The sequence below is a fragment of the Catharus ustulatus genome, chromosome 1, assembly GCF_009819885.2.
Source record: "Catharus ustulatus isolate bCatUst1 chromosome 1, bCatUst1.pri.v2, whole genome shotgun sequence".
In the NCBI taxonomy this organism is placed as follows: Eukaryota; Metazoa; Chordata; class Aves; order Passeriformes; family Turdidae; genus Catharus; species Catharus ustulatus.
The window spans coordinates 1,978,241-2,001,759 of record NC_046221.1 but is presented as its reverse complement, the minus strand read 5'-3'; the positions used below and the strand labels follow the sequence as shown (position 1 = coordinate 2,001,759).

The following is a 23,519-nucleotide window of genomic DNA, read 5'->3' as shown; positions in this document are numbered from 1 at the left end:
TTCCCAACATCCCATCTAACCCTTCCCTCTCTGGCAGTTGGGATCCATTCCCCCTTGTCTCGTTAAAAGGACTTTTGAACTTGAGTTTTCTTTTCCAAAGGCTCATTTTCCTCCCAGGAGCAGGGAATCACTCACAGGAACCTTCTTCTCACGTGGCCAGAACCTGGCAGGGCTCACAGAGCGAGCCAGGTGACAACACCCAGCTCCAGCCCCTCTGGCTGGGGAGCAGGCAGATGACAACCCTCAAGACAATGACATCTCAGTTCCAGCAGGAAATCATAAGCCCAGTTTCAAAGAAAGCAAAACACAGTGAAATCAAACACTTTTATTGGCACGGAACGTCCAAAAAAGTGAAATAACACGAGCGGCATCACCCGGCCTCTAAAAATAAAAGCTAAAAAAATAAAAATAAAAATAAAAATAAAAATAAAAATAAAAATAAAAATAAAAATAAATTTTAAAAAATAAAAATTAAAAATAAAAATAAAAATAAAAATAAAAATAAAAATAAAAATAAAAATAAATTTTAAAAAATAAAAATAAAAATAAAAAATAAAAATAAAAATAAAAATAAAAATAAATAAAAATAAAAATAAAAATAAATTTTAAAAAATAAAAATAAAAATAAAAATAAAAATAAAAATAAAAATAAAAATAAGAGAGAGATTTGTCAGCTGGGCTGGAAAATCCCTGACACACTTTCAATGGGTGGGCTTGATGTTGTGGCTACTCAAATATTTCTGCTCACTTTGGTTCTGGCTGCTGTGCAGGTGAAGGATTGCCAGATCTCTTGGCTGGATCCCTTTTCCTTTGGCATTCTGTGGGATGGGATTGCTCATCCCAAAAAGGTTTGGGTGCTGGACTGGGGGAATGAATCCCCTGGTGAATGTCCCACAAATGTCCCAATGTGCTGAGCCACAGCAACTGTCACCAACTTGAGAGAAATTCCTTAAAAAACAAAAAAAAGTTAATTTTCCTCCAGAATTTCAGACTGGGAAGAGCGGGACTGGGGAGCAATTATTTTAAATTTTTTGTTGAAATAAATGTGGCTGCTCACAGGATGGGGGAGCACAGGAGGACACATCCCTGGGGACACTCCTGCCATCCCAGTGACATCCCTGGGGACACTCCTGCTGCCCAAGTGACATCCCTGGGGACACTCCTGCCATCCCTGGGGGTTTTTTGGTGAGTTTTTTGGTTTTGTTTTTGGTTTTGTTGGTTGATTGGTGTTTGGTTTTGGGGTGTTTGTTTGCTTTTGTTTGGGTTTTTTTTGTGGTTTTTGTTTTGTTTGTTTATTTGCTTTTGGCTTTTTGTTTTGTTTTTTGTGGGTTTGGGTTTTTTTGTTTTTTTGGTTTTTTTTTTTGAGGCTTTCCAGCAAAAAATGAGACCAAGGAACAGCAAATGTCCTTTTGGCTCTGGCTGTGACATCCATGGGAGCTCAGTTCTGTTCCCTTCTGAGGGCATTCACCCCTTCCAGCCTTTCCTTTGCACACAGGGATTTTTTTTCTTTTAAATCCAGACTGTAATTTGCAGGCAAAAAGTTCATATTTTAAATTCTCCAAATAAATCTGCTGATATTCTGGACCTGCCTTGAGAATACTTTCATTTTTCCCCCATGGAAATTTTCTCCCACTTTTTGTGCCACCCACAGAATTTCAACGTGGATTTTTTGGATATCTTCTCTTCCCTGACAATCTCCATTCCCAGATAATTCACTATTAAAAAACAAAACAAAAATAAAAAAACAACAAACAAAAAAAAGCAAAACCAAAAAACCAACAAACAAAACAAATCCAAACAAATCAACCAAACCAAACCAAAAAAGGGGAAAAAAGGGGGAAAAAAGAGAGAGAGAGAAAGCACTGCCAGACCTGCTCCTCATCCACTTTTTTTATGATTTTTTTGTTCTTTGCTATGTTAAAAACTGATCAAACACCCCATGCCCCTTCCCAGTAAAGCCAATGCAAGGAGGATTTTTAAACTGGAATTATTTTATCAGTAATCAATTAGAGGAATTTCCAAAAAATCCCCATGGTGGAATACAGCACCCACAGATAACGGGGATGGCTGGAAGTTGTTACAAACTTCCACCAGAAATGAATTTGTAGAGATTTGAAGAGGTTTTTGTTACCTCTCTCCAAGGTGACAGCAGTGACCACAGCCAGGGACACAAAACTCCAAAAACCAGCATTTAATCCCCACTTTCTGCTCTTTTTTCCCTTTTTTCTCACATTATCTCACCCCTCCTTTCCCCTCACAGGGACTGTGCTGTTTAATGAATGTTCAGGGTCAAAGAGCCGTGGCTGGGGCAGCTCCCTGGGCACTGAGGGACAGAGGGGGGTGACCTGAGGGACAGAGGGACAGCTCACCCTGTCACCCTCAGGGTGAGGCAAACAGGAGCAGCAGAGCTGTGAGCTCCCCATGGATCTGCAGAGAGTTTTGGGATATTTACCCTCCCATAACCCTTGGGTCTCCCCCAGTTCCTGCCCCCTCTGTCCTGGTTTGCAGGACAGGTGTCTGCTGAGAAAGGCAGGAGCCTCTCTTTGAAATGGAGAATGTAAACCCCCTCCCTCCAAATTATTATAATTTTGAAATCAAGGGGCTCTCAGGCAAAGATGTGGGAATTAGGAATAACAGTTCTTTACTAGGGAAATTAAAATAGAAATACAGCACTACAAAGAACAAACCCCAAACCCTGACACAGTCAGAGTACAACCTGACACCCGTCAGGCAGGGTGTTGGCAGCAGTCCCATCCCATGGTGGCTGCATCCTCCTGCAGTGACAGATGTGGCTCAGCTGGAGCAGTGCTCCTGTACAAGGTGCAGTTTCCCTCCGCAGCTCCAGTGGTGATGTGGAGAAATCCGGTTTTCCTCTGGAGTCCAGTGGAGAAAGGGGCTCCCTTAGTGTCCCAAAACCTCTGTTTTTATCTTGGTAAGAAATGTTGGGCTCTTCCCCCTGGCTGGAGCAACTCCCAATGGGATGCAGTAATTTTATCAGTCCCACAGTGGGACTCAATGGCCATGAGCAGAAAATGACTGGCTGGAGGAAGGATGGGCTGTGAAAAGATAAAGAACAATGCCCCAGCTGGTTTCAATGGATGGCCCATTAGCAGAATATCTCCCACGGAGATCAGGATCACTGCCCCACCCTCAACAGATGGTGATAGAACAGACACCTTTTATCACACTCTGTATTGTAACCCAAGACACCCACATTTCTCCATTTCTGAATTTCTCCCTCCCAGTCGCTCTCCCAGCCAGCCCAGGAGTGTCACAGCTCAGGAATATTTCAGGGCTGGCTCTGTAACAGAATTAATCAGCTCTGAGGAGGTGCTGAGCTCACACAGGGGCTCTTCCCTCACAGTGCACGAGGCCAGGTCTGTCTCTTCCACCTGATTTTCATAAGAAAATGACAATTTTCAAATTGTCCTCTCAATCCTTCAGATAATGGTTAATCCCACAGAAGGTGGGAAGAGTCCCTGCTTCCTTGGCACTGCTCCTTCAGAACTCAAAAATCCCTCCTGCAGCTCTGCCTCACAGAATCCCTTCATTCCTGACATGCTCGTTGTCATAAAGACAAGACAGACCTGATTCTGCACCGAGATTAATTGTATTAAAAATCATTCTGGTCCAGACTGTAAAGTCCATCACTCTCCACGGAATCATCAGCAGAAAGGTGATTCCCCTGTGAGGAATTCCTGCCTGGGTTTGCTCAGAGGCTTTGGTGGCATGGATGGAGTGAAGAAAAAGCTTTGCAAGAGCAGAGCACGACTCAGGAAGGATGTGCATGGAAGAAGGAGGCAAAAAAATTTTCTCTTTTTAGGTACTTTAAAAAATAATTTGCCAGCTCTTGGAAACACCAGTGAAAAGAAATGTGCTTTGTTGCCAGAACAAAAGGATTGGACCCTAATAGAAGCAAGAAGAGAGAAAAAGGGTCATGAAAATGCTCCAAGGGCTGGAGTCCCTCTGCTCTGGGAAAACTGAGAAGGTTCCCCTGGAGAGGAGAAGCTCCAGGGAGAGCTCAGAGCCCCTGAAGGGATCCAGGAGAGCTGGAGAGGGACTGGGGACAAGGGATGGAGGGACAGGACACAGGGAATGGCTCCCACTGGTTAGATGGGATATTGGGAAGGGATTCCTGGCTGGGATGGAATTCCCAGAGCAGCTGTGGCCACCCCTGGATCCCAGGCAGTGCCCAAGGCCAGGCTGGATCACCCTGGGACAGTGGGAGGGATCCCTGCCCATGGCAGGGGTGGGGCTGGATGAGCTTTAAGCTCCCTTCCAACCTTTTTATACTTCCACGATTCTCTGAAAGTCTGTGCAGCCACCTCAAGGTCACTTCATGCAAAAAGGTGAAGAATTGGTGCTTCCCTCTGTTTGACTTGGAAGCAACAGCTTCCTAAATTAGAGGGAAAGGGAAAAAAAATCCTAAAATTCACCTCTTTCTTTTCTCACATGAGATACCCTCAAAGTATTTTATTGTGTGTCCTGTAACGAGTTGAGAGAGGGGATCTCTGAGGGGAGATTTAGGGAAACCTCCACCTTGTTGAGATTTGAGGGGTTCTGCTGCATTTTGACCACCTTGCTGCCCTGGCTGATTCTTCTCCCCAAGATTGCCCCATTTGGGGTAGATTTACAGAGGAGCAAGGGGAAATTGAAGGTGTGCAGCCCAAAACTATGGCTTTTTGAGGGATCCCAGATGGATCTCAGAGGGCAAAGCTTCTGCAGCAGGGGACACACTCAGCCCTCCAGCACCCCCAAATCCCTCCATCCAGCTCTGCTCTGCATGGATAGAATGGGAGAACTGCTCTCATTTGCTTTTTGTTTTGTAAAATTCTGCAGCCAGCCCGTTGTCTTTTCTTCACTTAGAAAAGTGGGACCAGGGCCATGCTGCTCCTCATTCCTCTGCTTTGCACACCCAGAGCCCTGGGGAAGCAGGGATGCTCTCAGCCTGGCTCTCAGCATCCCAGCTGAAAGGAGCAGGCCTGGTTGGGTCACATTTTCAAGAATTATTGACTCAGGGAAGGGATGGAGGGATAACAGCACCAATGGCAGGAGCTCAAGGTGACTCCTGGTGGAAAAGAAGCAGGAATGAGGCTTCCAGCCCGTGTGTGGTGACTTGAAGGGGAGGAAACACCCTGGGAGTGCACATGATGGTGAGAAAAGAGTGAGTGGAAATGCAGGAGGGAAGGTTTGCACGGTGGAACAAACGCTGTGCCGTGGGCAGGCGGCGCTCCCGGCCCTGGTCTGTTATTTCAGCCTCTGTCCGGAGGGCACACAAATGCCAGGCCCACTTCTAATTCAGGAAAGCAGGAAGGGAAATGTGAGTGGCTCCTCTGGGAGGTGATCTGCCGGGAGGAAACACCACCAAAGGCTTCTCAGCTATCCCGGGACACCCAGCCCTGCCCAAGCCCTCGCTGCCTTGCTTGGGTTACTCCAACCTGGGAGTCGCTGCCAAATATCTGCTGGGGAATCCATGCAGGACTGGCAGTGAGGGATGAGCAGGATGAGCTCACGGGTATTTTCCTTGCCTCTCACCCTCCTGTGAGTCAATGGCCCCGCTGAGCTGGAGTCGCTGCCCTGGAGAGGTTGGGTTTGTGCAGAGGGAGCTCCATGGGCAAAATCCCGAGCTCTGCAAAGGGCTGGAGTGTGGAACGTGGTGTTGCACTGCAGAGAAAAACAGCTGGAGCAAACTTGAGGGAGAGAAGGGAAGCCCTGACCTGGGATGCTCTGGGATTCCTGTAAAAAACGTGGATGGGAGTGAGGGCTCCTGTGGGATGGGGAAGCCTCAGGCAGGCGCCTGCTCCAGACCTGAGTCATGGAGCAGGAAAATTGAAGTCACCCTGCAGATCCCCCTGGGGTGGACACAGCAGTGCTGATGAGATCCTGGCACCTGAGCTGCCATGTGTCCCCCACAGGGCTGGGACACACCCTGGCACCGGGAATGGGACATCGGGACCCTCTGCAGGGTGCCAGGCTTGGATCCTGGCAGGTCACTCCCATGGGTGACACGTTCCAGAAGCACAGCGCTGGGGTCGGGGTTAGGGGGAGGACACGGGGTTTGTGCTGCTGCCAGACCAGAGGGGACAACAACTCCCTGTCCAGCATTGTCCTTGCACCTGGCATCTTTTGATCGCAAAAAGAAAATTACGACCTTTTAGAGCCATTACACCACACAACTCCTTGGGTGCTTGGCTGTTTCCTCCTGGCTCTGCTGTGTCCCCTCCATCCCGGACAGAAAAATTCCCACTTCCAAAGCCGTGGCACTGCGCCTATGTGGCACTGCCCTCTGCTGTCGGTGGCTGCGGGGACACCGCCCAAGGCCACTGCTCTGAGCAGAAACACCCCGATTTCTGTCACCCCAGGGACTCCTGAAAGCCACAAAGCTGCCCCAGGAAGATGCTGCATCCCTGGTCCCCAGGCACCACAAACAGCAAAGCCCTGGAGGAGTCAGTGCTGCCCGGGCTTCCCTTTTTTTCCTGGCTGGAAGCAGAAGTGGGGACTATTTTTGGTGCTGCCTCACTTTGGAAAGAGTCACACACAGCCAGGGCATCACCCCGGATCGGGCACCTCGCTTGGGGCAGAGAAAATGAGTAACAGCAAGGCTCCCACCGCCTTTCCATGAGCCACAGCTCTGCCCCGGGGCTGCCTGGAGGAACTGGAGTTTCCTTCCACGTGCTGGGATCACCAGCTCCTCGGGATGTGCGTGGAAAATGACTCCTAAAGTGCTTTTTTCCACCAGAGAAACGCTCAGGCAAAGCCTCCCGGTGATAACATTGCTTGTCCTGCCCTCCACCCACAGCCCTTCATCGCCTTTCCCAAGCTCGGGTGGCTGGATAAGGACACTGAACATGACCCTGGCACTGCTCCTAACTCCCAAATTCTCCTCGAGGAAAGGTCTCTTGGTCAGGCTTTAATGGAATGTTATCCTGGCCTCTGCCAGGCTGTGATGGCTGCTGACCCCACAGGGGGCTGACTTCACCCCAAACACTGAGAGAAATTCCCAGAAAATGGTGAATCAGGTGGATTTGAGGAAGCTGGAATGGATGTGACACCCACCCCAAACAAGTTTCAGTCTCCATCCCAAGGGGTGCTGATGCAGAGCCACAGTGGGAGCCCCCACATCCCATGTACGGGTGGATGTGGGAGGTTTTGAACGGTGATTTTCCATAAGTCTGCTTTTGTTTTGGCAAAAATGTGGACAGGAACTGGGCTGAGATGTTTTAAACATTAAAAAATAATTTTTAAAAATATCTTTCCCCTCCTCACCCCCAAAATGAGCAGAATCCACACAGTTTGCACAATGCTGGGCAGATGGAAATGCCCAAGGGCACTGTCAGAGGTGAGAATAAATTCACTGAGCTCCCAGTGTCACTCCAGGAGCTATTCCAGGACAAAAGGTTCATCGCCATGAACTCGCCCCCTGTGTGAACTGATTTGTCCACAGATTCTGAAACACCGATGACCCCAAGGGTCTTGCTGCTCACCATGTACTCAAATGTCACCTGCTGGGCACAGCTTTGAGGGGCTGAGTTTAATCCCAGGGACAGTGCTGAGTGTCCTCCTGCCTCTGTCCCCACGAGGTGGCTCAGCAGGGTGACACACACACGCTCAGGAGGGGAACCTTCCTGTCCTTGGGTGCTGGAATTACCTCCAGGATGACGATGACAGTGACATCGACAGAGCTGGAAAAACGCTGCCACTGCCCCCGGCCGAAAGGGTGACACTGAGGGCATTAACTCCTTCCCCGCCGGGGTGCTGGGTGTCCTGTCCCTGCATTGCTCACAGGCGTGTGGCTGTGCACACGGGTGTGCGATGGCTGTGCCTTCCCACGTCCAACCTCCGGCAGACCCACCCCGGCACATCCAGCCCTTTAACGAGTGCTTGATTCTCGCACAGCTGCCCAGATGTGGCAGTCCCACTCCTGCACATCCAGCCCTTCCACGACTACTTAATTCTCGCACAGCTGCCCAGATGTGTTAAACCTCCCCCTCCCTGAACATCCAGCCCTTCACGAGTGCTTGATTGTCGCACAGCTGCCCAGATGTGGCAGACCTACCCCTTGCACATCCAGCCCTTCATTACTGCTTGATTGTCGCACAGCTGCCCCGATGTGTTAAACCTCCCCCTCCCTGAACATCCAGCCCTTCACGACTGCTTGATTCTCGCACAGCTGCCCAGATGTGGCAGACCCACCCCTTGCACAACTGCCCCAATCCCTGCACGACCACGCAGCCCTTGCGCACCCCATCCTTGCCCAGCCGCCCACCTCTGGAACACCCACGCCTGTCACACCTGGCCCTGGCACTGCTGCCAACCCCTGGCACACCCGCCCCTGGCACACCCATCCCTGTCCTCACTCCTGCCCATCCCACCCAACCCCTGCGCTCTCACCCTTTTCCCCCCAGCCGTATCCCCGCATCCCCGTTCCCCCGCTCCGCTCCCGTTCCTCCGCGCTCCGCCCGCCCCGCCGCTCCGTCCCTCCTCCCGGGGAGTGTCCCCATGTCACCGCCCGCCCCTCGGCCGTGTCCCTCCCCCCCGGCGGCCCCTCCCCGGCCCGCCCCGCCGCCGCTCGGGCTCTCTCCGCCGGCCGCGCTATAAGAAGCGGGGCGGGCGGCGGGGCCGCAGCGGGCGCGGCGGGGGAACGAGATGAGCAGCGCCGGCGCCGCTGCAAGATGCTGGATGGACACGTCCTGCTGGGATGGCTCTCCTCCTGCGCGCTCCTAGGGCTGCTCGCCTGCGCCCCGCGGCCCTCCGCTGCCTACTTCGGGTAGGTGCCCCCCGCTCCTGCTCTGTAACTTTTTTGCCCGAGTTTATTTTTTGGTGCTGGAGGGGTTCTGCGCCTTGCGCGTCCCGCCCGAGGTGGGGATGCTGCCGTGCTCCTGCGGGCATCCCCTCCGCGGGCGCTGACAGCCGGGCAGGGGCAGCGACAGAGCCGTGCCCGCGGCTGTCCCACGTCCCAAATCCCCGTGGGTTCTCCGGTCGGGACCGAGCTCTCCGGTAGCCCCCGGGAGCTGCCGGGCTGTTCCCCGCGGAACGAGCGCTTGGTTCCGCCGTGCCCCGCGGGGGTGACGCGCACGGAGCGGACCTGGAGCGCACCAGCCGCGGGCTGTAACCCCGTGCGACACGGGACAGAAAACTCATTTTTCCTCCCAACTTAAGGGCGCGTCCCAGCAGGTGCTGGCTGGCGGTGCATTTTGCGGAGGGTTGTTTTTTTATTTTTTGGTGGGGGATCCGCGGGTGCGCATCCCCGGCGCTCACCTGTGCGCGCGGCGGGCGCGGCCGGCAGGGGGAGCTCCCGGCCCGGCGCAGGTGGATCCAGCTCCTTCCCTTCCTTTCCTTTCCCTTCCCTTCCCTACCGATCCCGGGATTTTGTCCCTGGTTTATCCCGCTGTCCCGCCTCTGTGCGGTGAGCTGGACCAGCCAACTCAACCCGCGCTCCTCTTCAATGTCCTCCGCAGCCGCCTCAGCTCCGTGCGGGGTTTTCCTTCTGTGCTTTATGGGGTGTTGCAGCCTCTTATCCTTAATTTTAAACCATTTGTCCCAAAATGTTGTTGGGACACGAGCACCTGTGTAAGAGGTTTTGGTGTGAGTTTACACAACAGTGGTGATTCGTACCCATTATTTTTTTTTCCTTCTTCTTTTCTTTTTTTTGGGGGATGTTGTGTTGTGACCACTGGTAGGAGCCACTGGACCAGCCCTGGAGAATGTTTTAGCAGACTTGAGGTTTTCCCCCTTTCTTTCCAGTAAAACAAATCCCGGTGTTGAGGCTTGTCCATTGCTTGTGGTCTGGCAAAGTTTTCCAAACAGTGCTACTTACATCTTCTGTTTCCAACTCCAGAACCGTTCCACTTCCTGCTGCTGGGGCTGGTTTTCTAAGGAAACAGCCTGTCCTGTGTGTGCAGGTTTTTAGGAAAAGCCCTTTTCTCCCTCGGCAGTGTGTGGAGGGCTGTTCCCAGCCCCTTGGCTCATGTGTCTGCCGAGGACCACCGGCACTGTGCAGCTGAATTGTGCCGTGGGGACTGACAGCCTTTGGAAGGAGCTTGCCTCTAACTCCTCTATTAATCCCTGCCGTGCTGGTGTCTGCTCTAGAGCAGCAGGTAACTCGTTCCAGTTCCTTCTGGGATTTCTCTCTTGGCTTGTAGAGGTTTTAACTTAAGAAGGGACATTCTGAGCGCAGGGCAGCGTTTGCTGTCTGTCCTGACTACTCTGGGTTTTTCTCTGTCTTGATACAGCTGCTTTTTATGATTCGAGACTCCCTCCCTGGCAATAAGGAGGGGAGAGGAGATGCTGCCAGATGTGCACCCAGCCAGATGTGCACTCCAAGTGCTCCAGGGCTGCTGTGGTGTGCAGTGGAGTTTGCTTATGCAAAGCATCCTTGTCTCTGGTTAAAGCCCCAGTGAAGGAGCAGCATCTGCTGCTGATCCCCTCTTTGTTCTTCCAAGAGCAGAGGCTGCACTTGCTGAGCTGCTGGGGACACTGGGAATAGTCAGTGCTGAGATCCCAGGTCCTGATAATCCACGCTGAGATCCAACAAGTGTGTGTGGAGGAGCTGAGCCCTCCTTGCTGTGGGCTTCTGTCTGTTGATAAGGAAAGAAATCCCACCTGGTAAAAGCTGGATGTTCCTGCAGAACTCAGTGGCTCTGCAAGTGCCCTGGGAAGGCTGGTAATGATCTTTTTTCCTTATGCCACGTGCATAAAGGAGCTGCTCCAGGTGAGGCAGCACATCTGTTCATGCTGGTAAATCCTTCCTAACAACTTGGCTGCATGAGCTGAGCTAAAACACACCCTTCAGGCAGGGAAAGGGATGCTCCTTTTGAGTTCAAGCCATTACCAAAACCACCTTTTGGTGGCCTGCTGGGCCATCTGGGTGCTGGCATCCCTGTGGAGGAGGTGGTGGGGCACAGAGTGAGGCTGTGTGAAGCAGATGTCACGCTGGGGCTGCAGCTTGGCTGCTTCCTCCTGCAGTCTGGAGGGGGATAGGGACAGCTGTGGATGATCCCTTCCCCCCCAGCCCCAATGTCTTATTTCAGGGAAAGAATTCCATGTCTCCAAATGTGTGGCCTGGTGGGGAATTAGTGCCCAGGGACAGAAATGGGGCATGGTTACACGATAATGAGATTGTGTCAGCATGGAGTTATGTCTGCGCTGTCCCGGGGGGCGGCAGGAAGGGATGCTGGGCTGGGAACACCACGGCTGCAGGCTGCTGCTTCCCTGGAAGGCTGCCTCTGGTGTTCTTGGAGGGATGCACGAGCAGCCAAGTAGGATAAATGCCCTCTGGAAGCTGAGTTTGGAGCGTGTGTGGGAGTTAAAGCTGTGGTGCAGGTGGGGTTCTTGCTGCTGTTTTATTCCCCATCCCCAAGCTGCCTGACTGGGAGATGTGCTGGAGGCGATGATCCATGGAGGGAGCGATTAGATTTTTTTTTTTTTTTTTTTCCTGAGGAGAATTTTGGCACCCTGGGTGTTGCTGCCCTCCTCCCTGGAGCAGGTGCCAGCATGACCCAGGGCTACTCCCCAGCAGCAGCACCTGCAGTGAGACGCTGGTGTGCAGAGCTGAGACCCTGCAGGCACCTGCTCAGGAGGGATTTTGAGGGGTTTGGCTCAGCCCTAACAGCTGGGAAACAGCTGGAGGAGCCTGGCAGCAGGGATGTGGTGATGCTACAACTCCAAAGCCTTGTCTGGTAAGAAACTTCTTGATAGAAGAAAGCAAGTCTGCAAAACTGAGCACAGCTCTGGTGGCTTTTTGTGCCTTTAGAGCTGCCCCTAGGAGGAGGATGATGATGGTGGTGGCTGAATTTCGGGGTAGGATGGCTGTGGGAGAGGCTGAGCCTGCACCAGAGGGGGAGGCATTGCCTCGGGATCGGTGTCAGCCTGCTGGGATGCGGCTGCTCCAGAAGTGAGGCCGCTTTTATGTGCGGCCACGGCCTCTGCAGCTGGGCTGTCTGAGCACTAATTTGCACCATGTTCCAACTGGCTGCTGGGGGGAGTTTGGAGCAGCCCCAGACTGCTGGGATCCCTGAGAAAGAATTGCATTTCAGCTTTCCTCCCTGCTCTGGGCGTGGGCACCTCACCTCCCTCCCTTTCCTCTCGCAAATGTGGCTGGGGGTGGTGGAAATGCCAGAGCGGCATCTGGGAATTGTGTTGGGACTCGCACTTCTGGGCTTTGGAAGGGGCAGGTGACAATATTAACTGTGCTGGGGTGACAGAGTGGCTGAGCAACCTCAATCCTGTGCTGGTGGGAAGGGAAATCAGCCCACAGGAGCTTCTGCTTTTCTGAGCTGCCTGATCTGTGGATCTGAGTCCATAAATCAACCCCCCTTTATTTCTGGGGACTCTAAGTCTGACTCAGTTTTAATGCACTTTTAAAAAAAATTATTTTCTAATTCTTGCTGGCAGAAGCGTGTTCCCTGCAGGTTGGGATTTGCTTTGCTTTCCCTCTGGGAGCAGAAGGATCCCAGCAGCTCTGCCCCCTCTGCAAACACTTGTCAAGACAGTAGTAATGTTACAAGTGGCTCATGCTTACATAGTGTTTATATTGACAGATTGCAATGTTCTGCATAAATGTAACTGATCTGTCCCCTGCACGCAGGCAACAGGAACCCTCAAATGCTCACGGGGGGAGAGGGAGGGAGGGGAAGCATAGCTTGCCCTAATTTACCAACACACCCCTCCCCAGAGCCGCGCTCTGGAGTTTGGAGTGTGGGAAGTGCGATGTATTTTTATTCCCTTTGGCAGGTGCAGAATAGGTGCCCTGCTCTGCTGTAGGACAGCAGCCTCGTCGCTCAGGGTGTAATTTTGTTAAGAGAGCCTTAGAAAAGAGTGGAATGTTGGGCTTGAAGGGCTGTTCCGGAGCTGTGAGCGCTCTGGGTTCCTGAGCGGGCTGCGAGTCCTCGAGCTCCGTGTGGTGTCAGCTGGAATGTCACCGCCAATAAAAGTGGGCTCTGCCACCTGTGGGGCGTGCTGAGCAATGACCTGGCTGTGGCAGGTCCTGGGTGTGTGTCCCTGTCACTGGAGGGTGGTGTGGGGCCACGGGGCCTGTGGGCCTCTCCATGGTACGACCAGGCCATGGCAGCGACCTGCAGGCTCCTCCATGGCGGCAACCTTGCAGGGCCTTGCATGGCACGATCAGGCTATGGCGCGGTCTGTGGGCCCCTGAATGGCACAACCAGGCTGTGGTGCAGCCTGCGGGCCCCTCCATGGTGGCAGCCTTGAGGGCCCCTCCATGGCGGCAGCCATGCAGTGCCCTGCATGACACAACCAGGCCATGGCACGGCCTTGTGGGGCCCTGAATGTCATGACCAGGCCATGGCGCAGCCTGCGGGCTCCTCCATAGAAGTGGCCTTGTGGGCTCCTCCATGGCACAATCAGGCCATAGCGGTGGCCTTGAGGGGCCCTCCATGGCATGACCAGGCCATGGCGGCAGCTTTGCAGGCCCCCTCCATGGCATCACCAGGCCATGGCAGCGGCCTTGCGGGGCCCCTCCATGGCGGAAGCCTTGTTGGCTCCTCCATGACACAACCAGGCCATGGCGGCAGCTTTGCGGACCCCCTCCATGGCGACACCAGGCCATGGCATGACCCGTGGCCCCCTCCATGGCAGCAGCCTTGTGGGTTCATCCATGTCACAACCAGGCCGTGACACGATCTGTGACCCCCTCTGTGGCCCCCTTCATGGCATGACCAGGCCATGGTGGCAGCCTTGCAGGCCCCTTCCGTGGTGTGACCAGACCACAGCGTGCCATCTCCTCAATGGCGGCGGCGGCCCCGTGGGCCCCTCCATGGCTGCAGTCAGGCCATGGCGTGGCCTTGTGGGCTCCCCCCTCCATGGTGAGATCAGGCCATGGCGTGGCCTGCGGGCCCCTCCATGGCGTGACCAGGCCGCAGTGGTTTCCCGGGCACACCCGCCAGGCCCTGGCGTGTGTGAGATGGAGCAGCTGCTTCCCAGCACAACCCGAAAAAACAAAACCTGGCCTCGGCTGGCGAGGCAGGAATGCGGCAGGCAGGCAAACACAGCTGGAGAGGACGGCTTGGCCATCCTGCCCCAAGCGGTTCTGCTGCTTGTTCTGCCTCTCCCACATGGCTGTGCTGGGTTTAAGGTGCTGGGTTTGGGGTTTTCCTTGGAAAACCCCTGCCTGGTTTGTGTGTGGGGCTTTTTTTTTTCCCCCTCTTCCCTTGCTTTTTTGCAGCTGGATGAATTGTCAATGCTGCGAGTCCTGCCTGGCTTCGCTCCCAAAGTTGGCCTCTCTGGGTCAACTCAAAGCAGTGTTTAACCTCCATTCCTTTGGAAAAGGAACCCTGTGCCCAGAAGCAGCATTTGCTTTGTAGGTGCTGGAAGTGGCACTGGATTTGATGAGGTGCCATAAGGGTGGTGACAAAGCTGGGAACACCTGGAGAAATAACTGTGTCAGGTCTGCATCTTCATCCCTGGAGAGCAGGATTTGTCCCAAGTCAGGCTGGGGAGTGCCTGGAAGCTTCTCCTGCCTGCAGAGGATGGAGCAGCAGTAGCTCAGACAGGAATTAATATTTTTTTTTGGCTGAATTAGTGGATTCACCACATTGCTTGACATTTTGGAGCCTCATGCCTCAGTTTCCCTCACCTGGGGCTGTTCCTCTCTGAACTCAGGTTAACGATGAGCACTGTTGCAACCTCCATGTCCAAATGTTGCATTTTTCTTTTTCCAGTGCTGTAAATGACACCTTGGAGGGGGAAGATGGCTTGTCAGGAGAATATTGAGTGGGTACCTGGCAAAGCAGGAGGCTGGTGACTTCCTTTAGCCTGACTGGTGATGCAGAACCAGAGACCAGGAATCCACAGGACTCTGGTCTCCTGCTGAAAGGCCTGGTCAATGATTAACTTCATTTCTGGAAGCTGCTGACAACAATAAAAGGGAGTCCAGCCCCACAACCCCAACACAAAAAGCCCCAGAGTGTTTAATAATTAAAGGCCTTGTGCTTTATCGGGGTAATGAGAATCGCCTTAAGGCTTATTTGGGGGCAGGTAATTGAATTAGGCTGTGGGATAGGGAAGGGAAACCAAGTTAAGTGGAAAGTCTGGAAGATCACTCTGTGATGCTGCTTAGTCTGAATCTTTCAGACCACAGCAAGTTTTTGTCAGTTTTTGCTGCTTTCTTCATTTTTTTTCTGTTGGATTAATTCATTGTGCTGGCGGACTTGGTGTAGCTGCCTCTTGGAGAATCAGGGAATGATTTGGGTTAGAAAAGATTTTTCAAATTCTGCCCCCTGTCATGGGCAGGGACTCCTTCCACTGTCCCAGGGTGATCCAAGCCCTGGCCTTGGACACTTCCAAGGATCCAGGGGCAGCCACAGCTTCTCTGGACACCCTGTGCCAGTCCTTCCCCACCCTCACAGGGAGGGATTTCCTCCTAATAGCTCATTTAAACCTGTTCTTTCACTTTAAAACATTCCCACTTGTCCTATTACTATCTACCTGTGTAAAAACATTCTCCCCAACTCTCTTGTAGATATTCCTGGAATGGATGCTCCAGTCCTTTCCCTTCATTTAAGGACATGGTGACAGTGTTATTTCTAATGAATGTTGATATTTAAACATTCTTTAAGATTTTTATTAGTGAAAAATCTGAGTCAGAAGAAACTGCTGAGCTTGAGCTGTTGTGAGGGTGGCTGGGCACCCAGAGGAGGTGCTAGACCAGTCAATGGGACATTTGTGGTCCAGAGCTGCACAGGAGTGGTGGGACATGGGAATTTTGCCTCAGGAGAGCTGAAGATTGGATTTGCCTTCCCTGTTTCATCTCTGCCTTGATGCCTTCTAAGAGGGAGTTAGGTCAGAAGGGGATTTTGAAGATGTTGAATTGGAATATCCGCACTGGGGAGACTGCCTGGGGTGGGATGGTGCTGTGCTCCTGCTGAAACCTCCTGCTAGACACAAACTTCCCAAGTTCCCAACTTCCAGGGGTGTGTTGGAGCAATCCAAAAACTCTGCTGGACGTGGCTTTCCAACCTGAAACCTGCTGATCCTCTGGCTGCCCTCCACACCAAAGCAGCTCCTTCTCTCTGCAGCCAAAACATCTCCCTCGTGGCTTGCAGTGTGTTCATACAACCTGAGGAGCCCTCGAGCACAGGATTTGTTGTTTGCACTCTTAAATGGTCTTGGGGTGCCACTGCTCCTCCTGCAGAACGTGGCTGCAGGTTCTGGACCAACATGAGCCAACATGTGGGTCTGTTTTCCTGACTTTTTCCAGAGCTCAGGTCAAGTTGAGAGGACTCAAATTATTAGGATTATTATTATGGAAAGGGTTAACCCTTTAGAAGCTTTTTTTTTGATGTCAAGATGCAAATTTTTTTCCTTTTCTGCTGTTTGTAGCTGTGCTTTTTAAGGTTCCTTCAGATGGTGGCTGTAAGTGCTAATGAGCCTTATCTCTCCAGATACTGTCATAAAACACACTTATGAAGTTTATCAGCTCAGCAAGCTTTACATTTTATTGTAATGTGTGTTTGCACTTCCCTAAGTGGAACAGGGAGTATTTTCACTCCATGGATAAACACAGCAGTTACAGGATTTGCTGGAGCTGATAGAAAAATCTATGCTGATTTTTCTTTTTTTCCCCTCCCCTCAGCTCTTACCAGGAACTCTTGTTTCACATGGATCAAGCAGCTCCTCATTGTGCCCTGCAGCCTTCCAGTCTGTTATTACAAACCATTCTCTAAGGTGTGGGGAGCATTTTCTTAATTCAGTTGAAGGATTTTGAGGGAAGGGGAAATGACAGGTTAGAAAAAACAGCTAAACTCTTTTTGGGAAGAACACAGAGGACAACCTCTTTTCTCTCCATCCACCACAGAACATGCAAACTCAACAGTGTGTGACAGTAATGCTGAGTTGGGGATACAGCATGGAACACCCAATTCCTGTTCATTCCCAACAGGCTGGATGGGACTTGGCAGGAATTTCATGAGCAGATTCATTTAGCCTAGCTGATTAAAGTAGCATTAATTGGGCAGCCACATGGCCATGGAGTTTAGGGCAAAACTTGCTTTGATTTCTGCATTTGCCATGCACTGGATGGAGGAATTTCCCAACTGGAGCAAAACTTTCCTTTCTTGGAGAAACTTGTTGGAATCTCCCAGAGAGTGCAGCAGCAAGATTTGCCTTGGGGCAATAGCAGGAGGTGCTTTTTGGGATGTGGAGCAGCAGATGATTCCCCTTAGACCTGAATGAAGCATTGAAAGAGCCCCACAGGGATATCTGAGCTTAGCTGAAAACCCTCCCTGAGGGCTGGCTGAGGCAATCCTGGGAGGAATGGGCAGAAGTCTAACCAGAACGTTGGTCTGCTGTTGAAATTCTCTGAATTTCTGGGGAGCAGCCCCCCAGCACAAAGAGGGTCAAGACACTGTTGTTTTCAAGGCCAAAAAATCCTTTTGGAAGAGGTCAATTGATGAGCACAAGAAATAATGCTCAAAAATCAGCAGCTTATTTTGAACAGGGAGGTTTGTTGAGTCTGGCCTCTGGGTGATGCACAGGAGGTGACACAGGTGGCCAAGATGAATTGTTCTGACTCATGGAGCCCACAGCTTGGCACTGGGATGCTGCTCTGGATCTTCAGCACCTCTTAACCCTGGCCATGGAGACACCTTAGAGCCCCTTCCAGTACTTAAAGGGGCTCCAGGAGAGCTGGAGAGGGGCTTTGACAAAGGATGGAGGGACAGAAAAAGGGGAAATGGGTTCTCACTGCCAAAGAGCAGGATGAAGTGGGATATTGGGATGGAATTCCTGCCTGGGAGGGTGAGAAGGGACTGGAATAGAATTCCCAGAGCAGCTGTGGCTGCCCCTGGAACTGTCCAAGGCCAGGCTGGATGGGGTTGGAGCATCCTGGGACAGTGGAAGATCCCTGTCCATGGCAGGTTCTTCTCATGAATTGCTGGCAGTTTTGTACCCTTCCCTCAGCTGACCCTGAAAGGAACAACACAGAGGCATTGCTGTGCTGCTCCTCATGGTTCTCCTACAGCTAATTCCCAGTGCAGAGCTCAGTGGGAACCTCTGTTGTCAACCCCTGCTTAGTTAGGGGTATTGTTTTTTCACTATTTTGATATCCTCTTTGTCATCTCTTCTCTGCAGATTAATGATTATTATTTTTTTTAAGACTTGTGAGCTGATTTTGGTATTGCAACAAAACAAAGCCAAGCAGCCCTGGGGGTGTAACTGCAATTTTTAGAGGTTGCAGCTGAAGATTTTAGGTGAAGGTGGCTCTTTCCAGAGGACCCTGTGGGGTTTTCCAGCTCTGTTTTAGGATCACTGTCAAACACCTCACTTTCCAAAGTATCCAAGGTGTAAAGTTGAATTCTCTGCTTGTTGGATGGTTCTCCTTGCCTGTGACTGAAGCTGGGATGACTTCAATTTGCCCTGGTGACTGTGCAATGCCACCCTTGGGATCCGTGGAGATCCCAGCAGCTCTCAGGGTGAGATTTTTGGGGTGGATTTGCCATGCTGGGCCTTGGCACTGGAGCTCCTCTCTGCCTGCAGGAAAACTCTGCCTTATTTGCAGGAGCTCTGCCATATTCCTGCAGGGGGAATGATTTTGTTTCCCCCAAATTTTGCTTTGGGTTCAATGTCTCGTGGTTCCTGTGAGTCTCTTGTGTGTCCCATGGTTGCAGAGCCTCTCCTAAGGCAGAGGGGCAGAGTTGGGTGAGGGCTCATCAGTCAAGGCTTTAAAAATTAGTCAGATAATCAAGGAAAATGTGTTTCCACTCGAGTTTAACACAGAAAGGCTGCTGGATTTTGGTGTTTCTCAGCTCCTTCACATCCTGCTTGAGCCTCAGCCCATCCTGGATTGGGAACCTGGGTACCAGCTCAGTGATTGCACTTGGGATGAGCATCCACCTTGGACTGGATCCACTGGTGTTGGCTGCAGAGCCTCTCCCAGGGCAATCCATGACTCCAGGGGACCTTTCCCAGCTCAGGAACACGGAGTTCAGCTGCTCTCCAGTGCTGCCCATCTCCTCTGACAAGAAACCCAATCCTGCAGCCCAAACCCCTCTGGGGACAGTTCACCAGAACTGATACTTGATTTAAAAGAACTGGCTTGTTTGGCTTAATCTTGACAAAATTCTTTTCTAGCCCTAATCCTCTCCCAGTGTAAGGTGAGATCTTGAAATACCTGGCAAACTCAGAGCTCAGCTCTCTCTCTGCATCTCTGGGCCTCTCTGCAATCCAAGGTGAGGGGGGTAGGGGCGTTTTCAGCCCCTGCCAAACAGAAATCTCCTGCTGGGAGCAAGCAGGGAGCTCTTTCCCAGTCTGTGGTTAACAAGTTGATCTGACAGGCCAGAGGTGAAGCAGCCACTTGAGCTGAATTACAGGGTCTGACCAAAGATCCAACATTTCCTCTGGCTCATTAGCACAGCTGTGTTGCATCCCTGGGGACTATTTCTATCTTCTGGCTTGTCCCATGTTGACTCTGGAAATCCAGAGGCTTAGCATGAGTTTGGAGAGAGGACTGGAGCTGCAGAGCTGCCCTTGGGAGGGTGTGAGCTGGACTGAGGAAGGCTTTGAGCAGTCCCTGTGGTCAGTGTTACGAGCTGTAATGTCCACACTGGTTTGTGGAGCTGAGGAAAATGTGTTTCCAGGCTGAGTCCTGCCTCTGTGCAAGGTGCAGGAAAAGCATTGGGCTGAAGGGATGGTGCTTGCAGGGGAGTTGGGACCAGGCACAATCCTGCACCTGCTGGATTCCTCGGCTTGCAGAGGGGTCACCAACCATGAAGAAACAAATCTGACACTGTGGAGATGCCTTAAAAGTACCTGCAGTGCCCGTGGGGGTTTTGTGTTCCCAGTGCACGGACTGGGCTCAGCAGGGCTGTCCCAGACACAGCAGGGTGGGAGGTACCAGGAGAGGAGAAGGGCATCCTCCCTCAGTGCTGCATCCTGCTCCATGCTCATGGAAAATCTGAGAGCTGAGTGACAGCCTGGCCTGACTCACTGGGACAAAACCACCTCAGTTTGGGGCTGCACAGGCTGGGTGACCCTGTCACAGCGTGGCTCTGGGTGTGTTTTTGCTGGATATTCCCCCTCACAGACGTGGGGGTGACTGCTCTGCTCCCAGAGCCTGCAGAGAGCCAGGGATGCTGAGCTGGGCACATCAGGGCCATGTCCTAACAGCTGCTCCTCCCTGCCTGTGTGGGGCTCTTTGCTCTGCTCCCAGAGCTCTCTGGAGGCTCCTTTGGATGGAAGTGGCTCTGAAGCTGCTGTCTGACCTGTCTGGATGTGTTTTACCCCGTTGTGGGTGAAGGGAGCAGAGGTTTGTCATGATCTGTGTGGCTTTGTGTGCTTCAGCTGTGGCACAGGACTGTTCTCACAGTGAGCTGAGTCAGGGGTTTGGTGCTGGTTCTTCTCAGAGCCCCCAAAGGCTGTTGGACTAGGGATTGTATTTGAAAATGCCCTCAGTGAGCCCACTGGGTTGGAGTTTTTCCTCTTGTTGCAGCAATAAAGGGGATCCAAAGACAAATTTATAGAAATCTTCCTGCTGACCCGGTAAGGTCTGAAGTGTTTAAAAGCAGGACACACCAAGCTTCAGCCCACGAGGTCTGGCTGCAAAACAAGCTGAGTGGTGCAGGCTTCATTTTCGGGGTGCAGCGTTGCACCTGCTCTCCTTTTCCAGAGCCTGGAGATGCGTGGCTGGATTTCCAGGGCAGCTGCTGCTCTTGCTTCAAGCAGCAGCCCCACGTTGCTCTTGCTCCTGTCAGCTGCCTGAGCTCCTCTGTTTGTGTGTGTCTAAAACTTGAAGGCTGGGAGAAGGAAGAAACCTGACCAGTGCAATGGAAACCTTCAATTCCCCGCGGTCCCAGGAGGAGCAGAGCAGCTCCGGGCTGCAGCTCGCAGTGAACTCCGTTTGTACGCTGCCTCGCCTCTCCAGGAGGAGCAGCAGCCAGGAAAAATATCAACAGTTCCATTAAAAAGTCTGCTGGTTTGCTAAAGTAGTGGAATAAACATACCTGTAGGTAAAACAGCCCGAACCGCACAGGAAACATTAAGGGCAGCGAACACACGCAGCCTCGCTGCCTCTGCCTGGGGAGCTCCCTGACCAAAAACACTGCCTCCATGGCGATGGGGACATCAAACAGCAGCTGGGGGGATTATTCTTAGCTGGGGAAGAAGTGGCTTGCATGAAACAGGGGCTCCGTGGTTTCCTAGAAAGGCAAAACCTGGGCTGAGCCTGCCCTGGGTTGCTGCTGGGGCTTGGGGGGGAGCTGGAGTGAAAATCGAGGCAGGATGTGGTTGGGGTGGTTGTAGCCCTTTGTTTGGTTTTTATTGCCCTTCTTGGCTTTCTGCTCCCTGTTTCTGTGGGAATTGTGTGGGGCTGACCTGCTTTTGGTCTAACCAGTGGAAAAGCTGGGATGAAAACCAGTGGGAAGTGGGAAACAGCCTGGGAGCTTGCAGAGGAGTGGGGTGGGTGTGGTAGCACTAAATGGGGAATCCAATCCCCCCCCCAGCCATCAGGGCAGGGTGGAGTTGGCTCCTTCCCACCTGCACAGACCCCAGATCCAATATCTCAGCCCTTTGGGATGGAGGGAGACCCATATTTGATATTTCAGTGAGGGGATGTGAGCCTCGAGCGTGGCTCAGGTGGGAGATGCTGCCAGCCCTTCTTGGAGCAGGGAGCTGCCCATAAAAACCCAACTTCCCTTAGGCCATGCCCAGCAAACATGGGCTGCCCAGAAAAAATCCACGTGGAAAATGCCTTTGGTTGCAACCAGATGGCACCTGTCAGGCACAGGGAGACATTTCCATTAGTGCTCTGATTGGAGTGTTTTGGATCCCTCCCAGCCCGAGCTGTCCTCCCCAGGGCAGATTGATGGGATTATTGCATGCTAGAGACAGTCCCTGTGCTCCCAGGCCTCATCTGCACAGCCACTTAGCACAACTAATCTGAACTGACTTTTAAAGTGGATTAGTTCAATTACTCTTAACTAGCCCTGGTGGAAACACTCTCCTTGGGGATTAAAGATCCTTAATTCACTTCAGCAGAGCTGATTTCAATGCAAAGCAGGCTGAACTGAATTAAGGGCACTTCAGAGCCTTGTTTGGAGGAGGCACTCCAAAAGTGATGTGGTTTAACCACCCCACTTTGCATTCCTGGGCTCCATTCATTCCAGTGGAGCATTGCTGGAGTGTCCCCTTACCCGTGACTAATATAGGCAGCCTCTCACACAGAAACTGCTTCACCTCAGCTGCTGTGTGAGCCAGCTCCTCTGAACACCTCCTGCATCTGCACAATTGGTGTTTTAGAGGTATTTACTCTCCTTCATTTTTTAGTTTTCCTTTCTGAATCTTGCTTTTTTTTTTTTTTTAATTTTCCTTTAACTCTTCAAACCAATCTCTTTGTTTTTTCACTTTAAAACGCAGAGCAATGAGTCACACATCAGCTTTTCCCTGCTGTCCTGCAGTCTCTGGATGGACTGGGAATACTTGACCAACAGCACACTCCTCCTTTAGCTGAGGAGTTTCCCTCCAGTACAGGGTGAGCTGTGGTTGTGAAAGACTTTTTGGCCTCGGTTTTCCTGAAGTTTTAGTGAAAAACATTCATTCCATGTGGTGCCCTGGGTAATTCTTGCCTTGGAGGGAGCTGGGTGTGGGACAGGGCTTTTCCTCTGCATTTGAGGTGTTGGGTGATGTGGGTGTGGAGGAGAGGAGGGGAATCCTGCCAGTGCCAGGGAAGATCCCTGAGGGGAAAAATATCATGGCTTTTTTTTCTTCTTCGTGCTGATCCTAAACATTTTGACTCTGGAGGGGAGGAGAGCACTGACCCCTCTGCAGGTGGGGGTCTCTACCCTTTGTCCTTGTCCCTACACCCCATTCTCTGATTTAACACCATCCTGATCCTTTGTCCTTGCTGTGAGACCCCTGCTTTGGGTGCAGCTTTAATCCCTGAGGAGCAGCTTCCAGCAGATTGTGGAGGGAATGGCTGCTTGGCACAGCTTTGCCACCTTTCCTTTCCTTTCCAAGGAAGGGTTAAAGCCAGTGCCTGAAATGAGTGCCAGCATTGCTCTGGGTAAGGCTTCTGCAGCGTGCCAGAGCAAGGTTTATTTTACTAATAGCCCTGTGTAACTTCAGCCTCCCCTCCTGCTCAGGATATTTCAGCTCCTCTCCTTAGTTCAGCATCACTTCACAACTGGGGGAGCAGTTTGGGTGGCCACAGCAGCAGCTGGCAGCCGTGTAAGAATTTATTTTATTTTTTGGAGGGGGGGTGAACAAACCCTGAGTTTCTTTAGGTTGGGTTTTTCATGGCTCTCCTGAAGAGTCCCCACAGGCTGTGGAGAAGGGAACAGACACTGCCCACAGGCAGGACATGGATGCTGCTGCTGCTGCCCTGCTGTGCTGGGGCTGTGAGACCTCTCTGTGCTGCAGCTCAGAAATCCCTCAAAGGCCCCTCTGTGCTGCCCTGCAAAGGCTGGGTCTCACTCACAGCTCTGCCTGAACCCTAAGCTGATTTAATCTCATTTTCTTGCCACCAAGAACTCCTCCTTCCCTCTCCACAGCAGCTGAGGGACTTCACCAAG

At 52.0% G+C, this 23,519-nt stretch overlaps 1 protein-coding gene across 1 annotated transcript in view; it reads left to right on the top strand.

The window, feature by feature from the left end:
• The first annotated feature begins 8,632 nt into the window (after positions 1-8,632).
• The window catches only part of WNT9A (Wnt family member 9A), a 55,177-nt gene continuing 40,290 nt past the window's right edge, over positions 8,633-23,519 (top strand). The window contains exon 1 of the mRNA XM_033067152.2: positions 8,633-8,767. Coding sequence (XP_032923043.1) covers positions 8,673-8,767 — 95 coding nt within the window. The 5' untranslated portion in view covers positions 8,633-8,672. The remainder of the gene's footprint in view (positions 8,768-23,519) is intronic.